Source organism: Triturus cristatus, chromosome 4_2 (assembly GCF_964204655.1).
Source record: "Triturus cristatus chromosome 4_2, aTriCri1.1, whole genome shotgun sequence".
NCBI classification, from domain to species: Eukaryota; Metazoa; Chordata; class Amphibia; order Caudata; family Salamandridae; genus Triturus; species Triturus cristatus.
In genome coordinates, this window is record NC_140586.1 from 79,756,755 (window position 1) to 79,771,808 (window position 15,054).

The window sequence follows — 15,054 nt, forward strand, 5'->3', positions numbered from 1 at the left end:
TTGAGCGAGGAATTAACTACCTGCAAAATGACTGGGGAAACAGTGTCCCAAGCCAAATTAAGAATGGAAGGAGGAGCGGGGTCGGCTGGGAACCCAGATTTAAGCTCCCGCAGAAACCTCTGTAGATCCAACAGAGTCAGCGGGGAGAAATCTTCCAGCATGACCTGGCAAATAGGCCATGGGGTCCTTGTCGTCACAGAGGTCTGAGGAAAAGTAGAATAGATGTTATCAATTTTTGCTCGAAAAAAATCAGCTATTTCCTCACACCGCTTTTGAGCATCCCCAGGGGCAATGAGAGGAGATGGAAGGGTGAGCAGGGATTTCATAATTTTAAAGATTTCCCTAGGGGAATTGGATGCAGAGGCAATTTTTCCATGGTAATAGGAGGCTTGCGTGTTCTTTATTTCATTTTTATAGAGCTTAAGTGACTCTTTGTACTTGTTCTTACTCGCCTCAGAAAAATCCTTCCTCCATTTCCTTTCCAAACGTTTACAGGATTGCTTAAGTAGTCTAAGTTCCTGGGAGTACCATGCCTTTTTATTGGGGCCAATTAGAAGGAAAAGTTCTTTCCTCGGCAAAACAGAGTCCAGGGAGGATTCTAGCCAACTATTAAAGTTGGCATTAGCCACCGAAGGGTTCGGATGAGGAGGAGGAATGGAGGTTGCCAGGTTAGTGACCCAATTTTCCATGGAAGGTTTAGACCAAATGCGGCCAGTTTTTTTAGTTTTAACACAAGGTTGTTTAAAATCGCAGGCGGTCCAGCTAAATGATAATAAAAAATGATCCGACCATGGGATCACAATAGCCTCCCTATAAACAATATTTGTGAGGTTGGTGAATAAGGGATCAAGGAGATGTCCTAATTTAGGGGTGGGGCCATGCACGATTTGCTTAAGTTGGAAAGTTCCCAGCCCCTCAATAAGGTCCTGAGAGACGGTAGAGTCCACTTCATCAAGGTGTATATTTTTAAATCACCCAAAATCGAGAAATTAGAGGAGAGAGTCACCCTATTGATGGCATTATCCAAGAGATTCTTACAGAAACTAGTGCATACTCCAGGGGGGCGGTATATCAGGATCCCAGAGAAGGTGCAGGTGGATGAGAAACATAACTCAAAAGAAAGACTTTCGCAATCAACAAGGGGGCTCGTGGTAGACCGACACCTATAAGTATTTCTGTATATAATAGCGATCCCTCCCCCACGGCCACCTACCCGATCTTGCCTTAAAATAGCATAGTCAGGGGGGAGAGCCTGAACCACATCGGCATCCGAGTCCACGTTGGTCCAGGTCTCCGTTAAGAAAAGGACATCTGGACTCCTTTCTTCAAGGAGTAGATATATTTCGCAGGAGTGCTTAGGTAGGGAGCGACAATTGAGAAGAAGCAGGGAGAGGGGCTTGTCCTTGCACTCCTCAGTTCCCTCCAGGGTAGTGGGCTGCCAAACACTAAACCTGAAGTCACAGAATGAGCAGGAGGTAATCCCCTCCCCTACACGCACAGTGTGCGCACACTTAATACTCAAATTGTGTCTGCATGCCAACAGCTGCTCCCTAGTGTAGCGAAGATCCATAATACCATGAGGATCAGGGGTTACAGCCACCAGTCCCGTCCAGGCGCGGACGGGCGCAGATGGGCTTGCCTTGTGCGCGCCTTCGGCGCGCCCGCTGCGCGCACCCGCTGCGCGCGTCCGCTGCGCGGCCACGTCATCGGCCGATTAAATGTGTGAGGAAGCGGAAGTGCGTGCCCCGGTCAGCGTCCAAAAAAGAACTGGACCGCTGACCTCCAAAGAGCAAAGGAGTATTCCCTAGAAGAGACCCCAGTACCCGCGTCTATATCTCCCACCAGCCAGGCAAGTTCAGTGCAAAACAGAACTGAGGCAGTTACAGCAATTACAAATACAATTTAAAAGCAACACAAAAATATCGTCATCATAATTCCAGCATTAATTTTAAAAACAGTTAAAACAACCTCTCGCTTCTGACCGAGATCAGAGCGAGTAAAAAGAGTCACAGCGCGGCCACGTCATCGGCCGATTAAATGTATGAGGAAGCGGAAGTGCGTGTCCCGGTCAGCGTCCAAAAAGAACTGGACCGCTGACCTCCAAAGAGCAAAGGAGTATTCCCTAGAAGAAACCCCAGTACCCGCGTCTATATCTCCCACCAGCCAGGCAAGTTCAGTGCAAAACAGAACTGAGGCAGTTACAGCAATTACAAATACAATTTAAAAGCAACACAAAAATATCGTCATCATAATTCCAGCATTAATTTTAAAAACAGTTAAAGCAACCTCTCGCTTCTGACCGAGATCAGAGCGAGTAAAAAGAGTCACAGCGCGGCCACGTCATCGGCCGATTAAATGTATGAGGAAGCGGAAGTGCGTGTCCCGGTCAGCGTCCAAAAAGAACTGGACCGCTGACCTCCAAAGAGCAAAGGAGTATTCCCTAGAAGAGACCCCAGTACCCGCGTCTATATCTCCCACCAGCCAGGCAAGTTCAGTGCAAAACAGAACTGAGGCAGTTACAGCAATTACAAATACAATTTAAAAGCAACACAAAAATATCGTCATCATAATTCCAGCATTAATTTTAAAAATAGTTAAAGCAACCTCTCGCTTCTGACCGAGATCAGAGCGAGTAAAAAGAGTCACAGCGCGGCCACGTCATCGGCCGATTAAATGTATGAGGAAGCGGAAGTGCGTGTCCCGGTCAGCGTCCAAAAAGAACTGGACCGCTGACCTCCAAAGAGCAAAGGAGTATTCCCTAGAAGAAACCCCAGTACCCGCGTCTATATCTCCCACCAGCCAGGCAAGTTCAGTGCAAAACAGAACTGAGGCAGTTACAGCAATTACAAATACAATTTAAAAGCAACACAAAAATATCGTCATCATAATTCCAGCATTAATTTTAAAAACAGTTAAAGCAACCTCTCGCTTCTGACCGAGATCAGAGCAAGTAAAAAGAGTCATCCAACCCTAATGTGGAAGTCATAGAGATACTACCTGTCCCATGGTCTGATCATAAAGCTATTATATTTTCGATCACCGTGAATCCGGAGCAGCCGAGTCTGTCTAATAGTCAGAAATCAGTCTCGTACCAAGACTGGGCTAAAATTGACATCCCGGAGCTACATGAAATACTCCTCAGGACGAAACCTGAACATGCGCTAGACAGCAATCAGCTAGCCGAGAGGATATCCTCTTGGATAAAGACAGCGGTAAATATGGTGGTACCTACCAAATGTTTCGTTCCAAAACGGAAAAAACCTTCATAACCTTGGTTCACAGAAAAACTCAGGGCACAAAAACAAGTTTGTAGAAGGGCTGAGAGGAAGTGGAGATCAAACTATGATCAAAACTTAAAAAATGACTATGCCAAAACTTTATCAGATTACAAAAAACTTGTTATAGGGGAAAAGAGTAATTATTTTACGAGGAAAATTAAAGAGGCTAAGAATTCCTGTAAGGAGCTTTTCGTGACTATCAAAAAACTAGCAGGGCCTCCTGTCAGGAACCAATTGGATTGTACCGTCGAGCTATGCAACAACTTAGGAAAGTTCTTTGTGGATAAAGTCTCCAAAGTGTTTGAACTATTTAAGAGCAACCACACTATTATGATCTCATTAATCGACCCCAATCGAGAGCCAGACATTTTTAGGCCTAAAATGGACTTCTGTTTTACGGTCCCTTCTGTAGAACAGATCTGTCAGGTGGTGGAAATCATCAGATCCGGGAACCCAACTGACCCTTGCCCGCCTAAGATAATGCACTTATTTCCAGAGATACTCAGTGAACAGCTACATGGCTTGTTCTATGAGATAATTCATTCGGGAATCTTCCCAGATGCCTGGAAAACTGCATCAGTCATCCCACTTCTAAAAAATAGTAATTTGGACCCTAACGAACCCAGTAGCTATCGACCTATTTCTAGAATACCCTTCCCAGCTAAGGTGCTGGAGAAGCTGCTTAACAAACAATTGAAGGACCTAATAGCATCGAGAAATTACTTGGATACCTCACAATATGGGTTTAGGGAGCAGCATGGTACGGAAACAGCACTGGTCAAGGCAGCTGAAGGGCTTAGAGATTCTCTGGATAAAGGAGGGAAGGCCGCCTTGATCCTGTTAGATCTATCGGCGGCCTTCGACACCGTGAACCATGACATCCTCCTGGCCTGCCTGGATGAACTGGGGATCCAAGACCCTGTGCGTCAGCTGATGTCTTCCTTTCTGAAAGATAGATCCTTCTCAGTCACTCTGGGAGAATGTGCCTCCAACCCTTTCAGGACACCGTGTGGTGTACCTCAGGGCTAGGCTTTAAGCCCCACTCTTTTCAACATTTATGTTGCTCCTCTGGCATCAATTATTAGAAATGATGGGTTTATTCCGGTCTCGTATGCAGATGGCACACAAATAGTGGTGGCAGTATTTGGCAACATAAACGAAACAGCAGATCGCTTTAGGGATTGTTTGATTCAAGTGAACAAATGGATGCAAGACAACTGTTTAAAGCTGAACGGCGATAAGACCGAGGTCATGCTGCTGGGTACTAAGACCGATCTCTGGTCCCCTAGATGGTGGCCTGACACTCTAGGTGACTGCCCAATCCCAGTAGGGAAAGTCAAAAATCTCGGATTTATATTCGATGATAAATTGACCTACAATGCCCAAATTAATAATCTTTCATCCTCCATCTGGTACATACTAAAAATGATTAGAAGAATATGCCCATTTATCCCCTTGGATTCACGGAAAACAGTGGTTACCGCGCTCGCCATGTCCAAATTGGACTATGGCAATGCCTTATACACTGGGATCCAAACACAATATCTTACCAAATTGCAACGTCTCCAGAATGCAGCAGCAAGATTGGTGTTGGACATCCCTAGATCTGAGTCAGTCTCCAACATACTAAAGGACCTACACTGGCTGCCCGTGGACAAAAGGATACAATTTAAATCCTTGTGTTTGGCATATAAGGCCCTCCACGGGTCAGGACCTCATTTCCCGAGAACCCAATTTAAATGGTATGTCCCAGTTAGAAGCCTTAGATCCATTAATGCTAAACTCGTCCAAGTACCCAAGTTCAGACAGAACAGATGGGGAGGAAGAAGTTTCTTGCTGAGGACATCCAAGCTTTGGAACCTCCTACCCTTTAACATAAAAAACAGCCCAACGCTTATGGCCTTCAGAAAGGCAGTCAAAACATGGCTATACCCATGTTAAGCATTCCGCAGTAATCTGGTGTATCCAACAATTAGCGCCAAGACGCCTTCGGGCATTCGCGCGCTCTACAAATATAAAAATCAAATCAAGAAATACCGGAGGGTGTGGGGCAAATGGTTGGGTGCCGTGGACTAGCTTGTCCCATCCGCACATTATGCTGTTCACCGCGGGAGGGCGGGTCTGAGTGTAATGTATGTGTTCTTCTCGATGTAATGTGTCACTATCGGTATTCTGCAATGTTGAAGCATTGGTGGTTGCATTCTCTTGAAACAATAAAAATGTGTTTATCAAAAAAAAAAATCGATATCTCCTGAACCCTCTTGTTGATTTTGATGACCAAGAACACTAAAGATTTATAAAAATATGATGTATTTTATAAACTGTTGAGAGATTTGCTTGTTGTGTGACTTTCTTATTCCGTTGTTTTGTGCTGCTAAATGCTTTACACTAAGTTCCATTGCTAAGCCTTACGCCTCGTAGGCAAAGCTACCCAGGGTTGAGCTAAGGTTAAGTAAATGATACTGACTGGACCCAAGATGGTATCTGTGAGTGTACTCCACGATAAGGCCCCACAGCCATGTCATATAGCGCACCTAGAACCTCACAATTAGGAATGTTTACAAGTACATGTTAGGATACTAGGGAAGAGGAAGAAGGGGTTAAGGGATGACTAGGGAAGGGCTTAGAGAGGAGTAAGGAGGAGTTAAGGTAGAGCTAGAGAAGGTTTTAGAGAAGACATAAACCCACCCACAAACGGGTGAGCCCATTGCTATTCACAAGCTGCACTGCTATGGTTACTACAGTTAAAAAAGACAAAACAGTTGTAAATGTAATCCATCTCAGAGCTGGACTAAGTCGAGCAACACACATGGTCAAATGCAGGCACTACAACACCCCCTCATAGAAAATATAGGAGGTAGAGACCAAAATACAAGACCGTAGGAACCAATGTTAAAATAAATTAACTTATTTTAAACTTTTCAAAGATATAACTTTAATTTAATGTACAAATAAAACTTAAATATTAGCTGATTAAAAAATATGTTCACACATTTTTTTAATGTAAACATTAATGGAACTTTATTATTTTAATTTTTTTTTTTTATTAATCGTATGCACAACTTAAAATATTTTTTATTACATAATAAACAATTGTACATTTTATAGTTTAAGTGGGATTTTTTTTTACTTAAATCTAAAAAAAATTATTTTAATATATTAGAAATAGTTAAAGATGTATTTAAAATGTAAGTTAATGCTGTAGCCTGTTTCATTTTGTTCGACATTTAAAACAAATATTTTAAATCTATTTAATTATTGAAATATGTTTACTAATTTATTTTTTAAGTTTAGTAAACTATTCCCTGTATTTTGCCATAGGGCGATATCTGCCCAGTGGCAAACACCTCAACCTATGTGTTAAAGTTACAAGTAGTAACTTCACATTTGTAAGTTAGGCTCCACCCCCTGATACAGGGGGTGGAAACTTGTAAGCTTGCACTTTTGAATAACCTTACACTTCGAAATGGTGACCAGCCAGAAGTTGTAAAGTTATTCAAAAGTATTAGAGTACACTTACATGTGATTAACACACGTCATTTTTTTTTTTTACCATTGTGAATAGCCCCATTCATATTTAAGTGGTTATGTGACTGAAGTGACGTCAGGACTAGTGGACTTTTAGAGGCACTGATTACTTTTCAAACCATTCAACTTCTGTATTTAGAAGTTCTTTCTCCTGGTGCTAGGTGTTTGCTCTTGGAAAAATAACGCTATAGTGTTGCTATATTTGGAGAATGCCCCATTAAGGGAATTCATGCAAAATGCTAAACAATAACCGAATATTTAAAAATAAAGTACAAATTGAAAGTCACAGAAAGTAAAATATTATTGTACACGTTTATTGACCATAATTTAGTCAGTCTGGTTCAGGTAGAATGCTTGAGGTATTTGCTTGCATGGTTTTCCAACACATCATGGGATGAATTGGGAGTGTTAATCACCTACTAGTGACGAAAAAGATGCAACACTGACAGATACTGAACCATTTACAATTACACAATAATCCTTAATCAGAAAGGCAAAGGAATGTGGACTGAGCCCATAAGTGGGAAGTAGAGCAGTGCAGAGTAGAGATGCAGCAGAGTCAGACACAAATCCACATTCATGTCTCTGATAAAACCATTTTTCAAAGGGTCACAGCACATGTGTGGCCTATTCACAATCTAAATTTCGTAGCACACTTTTGTAGTATAATCATAGTACTACTCACATACTACAATATGCTATTCACTGACGTACGTGCAAAGGTCTACGCTATGGCCTCTCCTATATTTTATGTACAGAGATCTCTACCCCAACTGCAAAGATTTCCACGCATGTAGGTAGGTATTAGTTTTAGTTGTAATGTGGGAGGGATAGGGAGAGTGTCTGGAAAATTAGGAATATTTACAAGCACATGGGAGGGTGGAAGGGAGGCGAAAGGAGGGGTTTACAGAGAAGTTAGGATGGGTTAAGGCAGGGCAAGTGAAGGGTTTAGGGAGGACATAAACCCACCTACAACAGAGTAAGCCCATTGTTATTTAAAAACTATACTTCTATAGTTGCTGCAGTAAAAAAACAAAAACACTAAACAGTTGTAAATGTACTCCATCTCAGAACTGGAGTAGGTCCAGCACCATACATGGGCAACCACTGGTACTACAACATCCTAAAATCCAAATAAAGAGGCAGGGACTTAGAATAAAGGACCGTAGGAACTAACATTCAATTAAATCAACTTATTTTAACATTTTTTTTTTTAAAACCATTTCATTTAATGTAAAAAAGTATATATTGGGGAGAGGATGTAGCCTAACGGCTAGAGCAGTCGACCTCGAGTCTCGGCAACGACGCAAAACACCCTTCGATTCTGGGCAAATAACTTAATCTCCCCGTGCCTTACAAAAATGATGGTGTCCATCTGTAACGAAACTAGTGCTCATGTAAAGCGCTCTGATACCTGATATCTTCGGGTCTAGTTCGCCCTATATAAAACTCTAAAAAAAATTAAAAAATATAAATAAAGCTTAAATATGAATTGATATTTAAACATATGTATGTCAATTTGAACATGAATGTAACTTTCATTTATAAAAACATATATATATATTATTTTTTAAAGATATTCTATACAAAACGTTGAATATTTCTGAACATATATCAAACAAATATACATTTTATATTTTAACTGATATTTTTTCAACTGTAAATCTAACAAAATATTTACATTTAATATATAAGAAATAATTAAAGATTTAATTATAAATTAAGTTAATGCAGTAGCATTGTTTTTTATTTTGCTATACATTTCAAACAAATATTTTAAATTAATTTACATAATTATTTAACAATAAAATATGTTTAATAATTTATTTTGTAAATTTAGTAATCTTTTTAACTTTTCCCAATCCATTAACATAGGGAGATCTCTGCCCTAGTGGCAGAGACCTCCACCTACGTGTGAAAGTTACAGGTAGTAACTTTACCCTTGTAAATTAGGCTCCAATCCCTGAATTAATGAGATGGGGACATGCAAGCCTACACTTTTGAGTAACTTTACACTAATACGTGGTGTACAGCCAAAAGTAGTAAAGCTATTCAAAAGTGTCAGAGTAAACCTGCGTGTGATGTACTCATCAGTAATTTTAGTATTGTGAATATATCCCCCATCATGTTTAATTGGAGAAGTGAATGAAGCGAAAGGCCTAAGGACTTTTGGAGGCACTGATAACTCTTCGAACTGGTCAACTTCTGTATTTAGGCCAGTATCTTTCTCCTGGTTCAAAGTGCTCACTCTTGGAAAAACAATGCTACAGCATCATTATATCTGAAAATGCCACATTATGGGAATTAATGCAAAATGCTAAACAATAACTGAATACTGGAAAATAAAAAGCAATATAAAAGACACAGACAGCAAAATATATTTGTACACGTTTATTGACCATAATTTAGTCAGTCTGGTTCAGGCCTACTGCTAAGAATGCAGTAGTTGTTACAAATAAACAATATTTTGTTATATGTACAATTATATTAATCTCTATTTTACAGTAAACAAATATGTGACGTCACAATTTTATACAAAAAGAAATCCTTAGACATGAGGAAGGTGATGGAAGGATACAGAGGGAGTAGTACGCAGCATCACCCACAAGATGAGAGCTTGGTTGGGTAATTCAGGATGCAATAAGCAGCACAAAGGATATTCTGGTGGCACATGTGAATGCAAATATATCATCCCTAAAACTCATAATAATCTGCAAGTCTGATTTGTACCATCGATTGTTCAGCCACAGACACATGATCTGAAGGCCATATGAAGCTAAAACCGGCGGATATATATTCTACTAGGGGGGAATTATTTAATAAGGTGTTAGACACATAAATACACCCAAGGGCAGGCAGGTGAGGGGAATGGCAGAAAAAGCACGTTGGCTTCAGGTAAACATTTGATGGCACTCGCTGAGTTGTATATGGGGCTTAGAAAGACGGAAATAGTGCATTTCACGTTAGGGACACCTTCGTGCATGTGCAATGGCGTTGCAGGAGTATCAAGAGCCCTACTGCAAGTAAGAAAATGGGCCTCTCTGACCCTGGATGGAAAGTACAAGTAAATGATAACTGTGCAATGGACGCCACACACTTCATGCACTGATGCCACTGCGCCTGCCCCACTAACGATGAATACAGCTGTGTGTGTGCTGTCCATAAAAAATATGAGTGAAGCCACCAGGGTGGAGCTGCACGAGCATAACTCTACCCTCCTTGTACCCACCATAAGGTTAGCATTATGTTGCAGTAGAATTAGGAAGTAAAAGTAAGAAATAAACAGCGATTGCCAGTTGGGGAAAAACACAGACTACCACAGGTTCTCCTTCCAAACTTGGAGTTCCACCTCCCCGGCCAGGAAGAGAATTGTCGGAATTCTTGAGGACTCGAATCAAGGCCCCGTGTCGATAATGTATGTACAGGTGTACCTAAAGCAACCTTGTGTGCTCGTCGTCAATATGTGCTAAGAATCAGTTCCTTGTCGTACGCCTTCCACCAATGTTCTGCAGCACTTGGATAAGAGACTTGCAGAGGCAGAAAGCTTGGAAGCCAACCCCCTCTCAAGGACCAGTCCTCAAGAAGAGCTACAGACGTGGCCCCTTTGGGAGACGTGTATGAAACCGGGAAAGTACATCAGCAGCAGAACTAACCACATCAAAAGACTTTGATCCCGCTATTAAAAAACGTTTTAAAATATTTGATATTCAGTTTTGCCTGCAGTTGACTGAATGTCTATAGGCAAAAACGGAAAGTTTGCATGGTCATATTTCCTGATAATTAAAAGTGTGAGTAAAGCATGTACTTTTTACATATTTGATGCTTCCTGCCATCCAGAAAAGTAAGCAGACATGTTTGAACAATAACACTCGGCACTTCTCAACAATCAATAATAGTGAAAAGTCAAGCTTCTGATTTCAAAGGAATTGTTTCCTGCTGCTGCAAAAGGACGTTCCACTTATGTGGTAAAGTGCATTGTTGCGTAATGTGTTTGGCTTTTTTTAAGGTTTGGCACAAAAATTGTTGGAAAAGCGAACATTCTGCATTTATCGGCCAGGTCTGAAGAATAACTAAATAACCCTTTTTAGAAAGAATGAGCTGGTCGCTGTGGGGACGCACACTGGAGAGCACTGTCCGTGGGACACACAATAGCTTAAAACATATTACAATACGGCGGGTATTCAGAGGGTTTCAGAGGAAGAGGCAGTAAATACTAAAATGTCAAAAAGGGTTAAAAGGTGTCAAGCGCGTGTTTGGGAGCACAGTTCCAACTTCCGACGCCCCTGTGGTTGCTTGGTCACCCCGCGCAGCAGACGGTAGGTGTCGACGTCACAGCCCCGACACTCAGCTCTGGAGGCTCAGGGCGCTCAGGTGGCGCAGGGCATCCGTCTCTCCCTGCGCCTCGCACTGGCACTCTTCCACCAGCGTCACCACCTCCTCCCGCACCAGCACCTCATTCTCGCAATGCAGGGGGACGGTGATTCTGCGGATGCGGCTGGGGGCGCAGCCGGAGCACGGCCGGGACGCGCCCGTCAGAGTGCCCGGGACGTAGAAGGAGCTGCACTGTCCGAAGCAGAATCGGTTCTGGATCTTGGCGGAGGCACAGCCCTCTCTGGAGATTGTCTGTTTAGGGGAAAAAGATACCGACATGAAGTGTGCATGTGGAGGCACATAGAGGCTCCAGCTATATGGTGAACAGAGCTAGGGTGATAGTAACCTTTCAACCTTCTAAGCATTCATAACCAAAGTTCTTTACACGAGACTTTTAGATCTAGATATTACAGGACACTCAGACTCGCAAACAAGCATCGACACTCAATTCTGTGACCCCCAAAGATCTGATCAGAAAGCAGCGCTGGCGCTCTACCCAACTGGCCTACCTCAGAGCCAGAGAGATACCCCGTGTATCACACTAATTGTGCTTTGGCCGTGCGCGGTGAAATGTCCAGGAGCCGAAAGACCCTCTCCCCTTCACTAATGCCAGGTACGAGCTAGAGAACCAGCTGTGTGTGTTTCTTTACATTCTGGCCCTACCTTGTTTGTTTTCACCACACGTTTAAGGCTGCACGTGTCGAAGCGCAAATGAAAAGCAAGACCAGATGAACACCTAGCACCTGACATGGATGACTGGGTGAGCCACCCACACCCGCCAAGGCAACGCGTCAGATAGGTGTCTGGGCGAGCATCACGAGCCCACGTGGGACAGCTTAAGATCTGCTGGGGACTGAGACATAATCACACCCGACACATCGAGTTCCGTGGATAAGATCCTCGCACCTGACGAGGGACGGTGTGAGATATGTGTACTGCGAGAGCTACTCACGCTTACTTGACATGAAACGGACTGCACTATCTAGGAAAGGTAAACTGCTCGCCCCTGACAGAGCCTGGCACCCCTGAATGGGATCAGCTACTCACGCCTGGCACAGCCTGACATCTGTGGATAGGACTTGCGGCTATACACACTGATAGAGGAAAGCTTGAGAACTGTGAACAGAAACCCATCACGGGGCAGCTTGAGATCCACAAACGGTTTGTGCTGCCCTCACTCGACTGGGGAGAGCATCATCTGTGGACAGGGTGAATTACTCCCACCTGGTACATAGTGTTTCTGTTCTGATCTCTTGACAGACTGAATTACTCACACCTAGCAATGTAGAGCTTCAGATCTCTAATCAAACAGAAACATACTTGCCACTGCCAATTGATGCAGTAAGAGCGCTCAGCTAGCATCCAGCGCTGCCGATTGTCCCACCTATGTGCCCGTCCGAGAGCCACACAGTCCGTGGTTTGACTTTGGCTCGCTGTGCCCCTCCGGGCAGGGATGTTACCAGGCGTGTGCAGTCCTGAGACCGCGACTGGCCGTGGGTGCTCGGATTCATGAGTGCACAGGCTCAGCCCTGCTCGGCAGCTGCACTTGTTACTCCACCGCTGGTACCCACAAGCACCTTACCCTGTTCATTCCAGCAACACACACTGTTTGCTGTTCCGGTGTGTGCCAGGAACGCACCTCATTCTGCACGTGCACCTGAAACATAACTCCTGAACCCCCCCCCCCCCCCCCCCCCCCCGGTGCTATTCTGTGCTGCCTTGGCGCACCGTGAATTCTGCCAGTGCACCTCTCACCTCTATCCCGGCGACCAGAGCACCGGCTCTTTCAGCGCCGCGGCCTGCACGAGCGTATTACATTGGCTCTTTCAAGGATGGGGGTGCTCATCCATTAGTTTCCCCCCTGCAGCGCCTCTCTCACTGTATAATCAGTCACTCAAGAATCTCCGGGGGAACTCTGAGATGGAAGGAACAGCCGGTCATTTCGTTTTCTAAAGTTCTTAAATATTGATGGGGACTGTAACGACAAACCTCTGTTACTCTCGGTTACTGCTCTTCCAAACCAAACCTAACACTGACAGGCACCAGAAGTGTTATGGGAACCACAGGCCAATAACAACTTTCATACAAAGAAAAGCATATGAGAGACAGACAGCGTGAAGAACGAAAGCCTAACCTACGAAGGCCCTGAAGGAGACTGGGGAGGCAGAGATGAGAACAGGAGCCCGCAGACACACATTCATTTACTTAATTTTTTTTTTTAGATAGTTCAGCTTTAAAACCGTTCCAGGCATTCCAGGAACTGACAGGGCAGAGTTATTGATGGCCGGGTTGAGATGTGTTAGAAAAAAGAAAAGAAAAAATATAGCTTCGAGATGTCAGGCGGCAATAGAAAAGCGTGGTAGGATCAGGAGAAAAGAAGTGGCAGGAGTAGGCAGAAAACTAGGGTACATAATACAGATGGAGGCTTGTGTGGAGAGTTGGGTCTCCTTCAAAAGGCTCCATGCATTGCACTATATGACAGGGCAGTAAGAATTTAAAAGAAATATTTGAAGAGTATGAAAAAAGTAAGCCATGGACCAGGGTTTTAATTTAACAAGGGAGTTTAACATAGAAGTACATCATAATTGGGTGAAATGAGCAGGAGAAAAAAGATGAGAAAGTGGAGGTAGGTCAAATAATGGGAGACCTACTTAAAACAATTGTAATGTGACCAGGTTTGACTAGATAGGGAGATTTCAGAGGGCTGAGGTCACAAGGACTGAAAACAACACAATAAGAGCAGGGAAATCAAAGCTCTGGTAAAAAAAAATAATAAGCAGTGGAGATGATTCCTCATTTAAGAGCCTCAACTACCACTGGGCCGGAGCTTTCCTCACTCACCTGAGTGAACGGTATGGCCTTGCAGGAGGACTTGGAGATGTCGCTTTGTGTAAGAGGCAGCACTGTCTGTGCACGGTTCCCTTTTTGGATCACCCTCCGCCACAGGTCCGGGGCATTCTTCTGCTCACTTGGCAGCTCTTCCACCCTCGCAGGGGAATGGAGTTTACCGATCGCCCCCAGGGCCTGGCCCGGTGCAGCCGCCCGGCTCGGGATAAGGAAGGGTGAGCGGAAGGCTGTACCCGGAGCCGCTCGATGCAGGACAGGAGGAAGCCCCAGCGATGGTGAGGGAAGGTCGGCCCTGGCCCTTCTGAAGAGCAGGGACTCTGCAAAGGCCCCAGGTAGCACCTGCACCACGCGCACATTCCCCCGCACTGGCTCCACGTTCTCCGCTTCTGCGTCGATGTCCAGCCCCACAGTAGACGTGGACGCTTCCTCGTCTTCGTGCTCAGTCCGTGGGATTCCAGGGAACCCCAAAACCGTGAGGTATGAGAACGCCAGCAGAACCGCAGCCCGAAACATCAGCATCTCTGTCGAAAGTGCCAAACTAGCCTGCGTCGAATTTTTTTATCGAAAATATATAATTGTCCAAGGTTATGACCTGATAACCCTGCAGTCAGCTGTGCTTTAAGTGCGTGAAGCTACCTATATATATACTACTGAGCGTCCATGGCTAACACTGATGGGAGGGGGCTACCCTAGGTATTAGCACATCTTTAGCGACTGCCCGGGTTCTGAACGAGGGGTGTGAAAGACCCTAATTAAATCTACATTCCAAAGGCCAAAGGACAACAGCTGAAGTGGATGCTAATGATGGCTGGAGGCTGGCAGGCTAGACTGGGATGTGTATTGGACCTGGCTGGGAAGAAAGGGCTCATTTTACGGGGCCCGAGTCAATGACTTGTGTACAAATCCCATGTTTGAAGTGTTGTCTGAGCGGCCGAGCATCCTTGGCACTAAAGGAGCAGCGACTTTACAATGCAGGACATCTGTAGTCGACAGCAAACTCGTACAGTGCTGTAACCCACACAAAGCCCTG

At 44.1% G+C, this 15,054-nt stretch overlaps 1 protein-coding gene across 1 annotated transcript; it reads right to left on the reverse strand.

Moving 5' to 3' along the window:
- Positions 1-9,198: 9,198 nt before the first annotated feature.
- Positions 9,199-14,647, reverse strand: DAND5 (DAN domain BMP antagonist family member 5). The gene is made up of 2 exons (XM_085600035.1): positions 14,019-14,647; positions 9,199-11,429 (listed from the first exon to the last, which is right to left on the reverse strand). Exons 1-2 carry the CDS (start codon positions 14,541-14,543, stop codon positions 11,151-11,153), a joined length of 804 nt encoding a protein of 267 aa, XP_085456161.1. The 5' UTR covers positions 14,544-14,647; the 3' UTR covers positions 9,199-11,150.
- Positions 14,648-15,054: the final 407 nt, after the last annotated feature.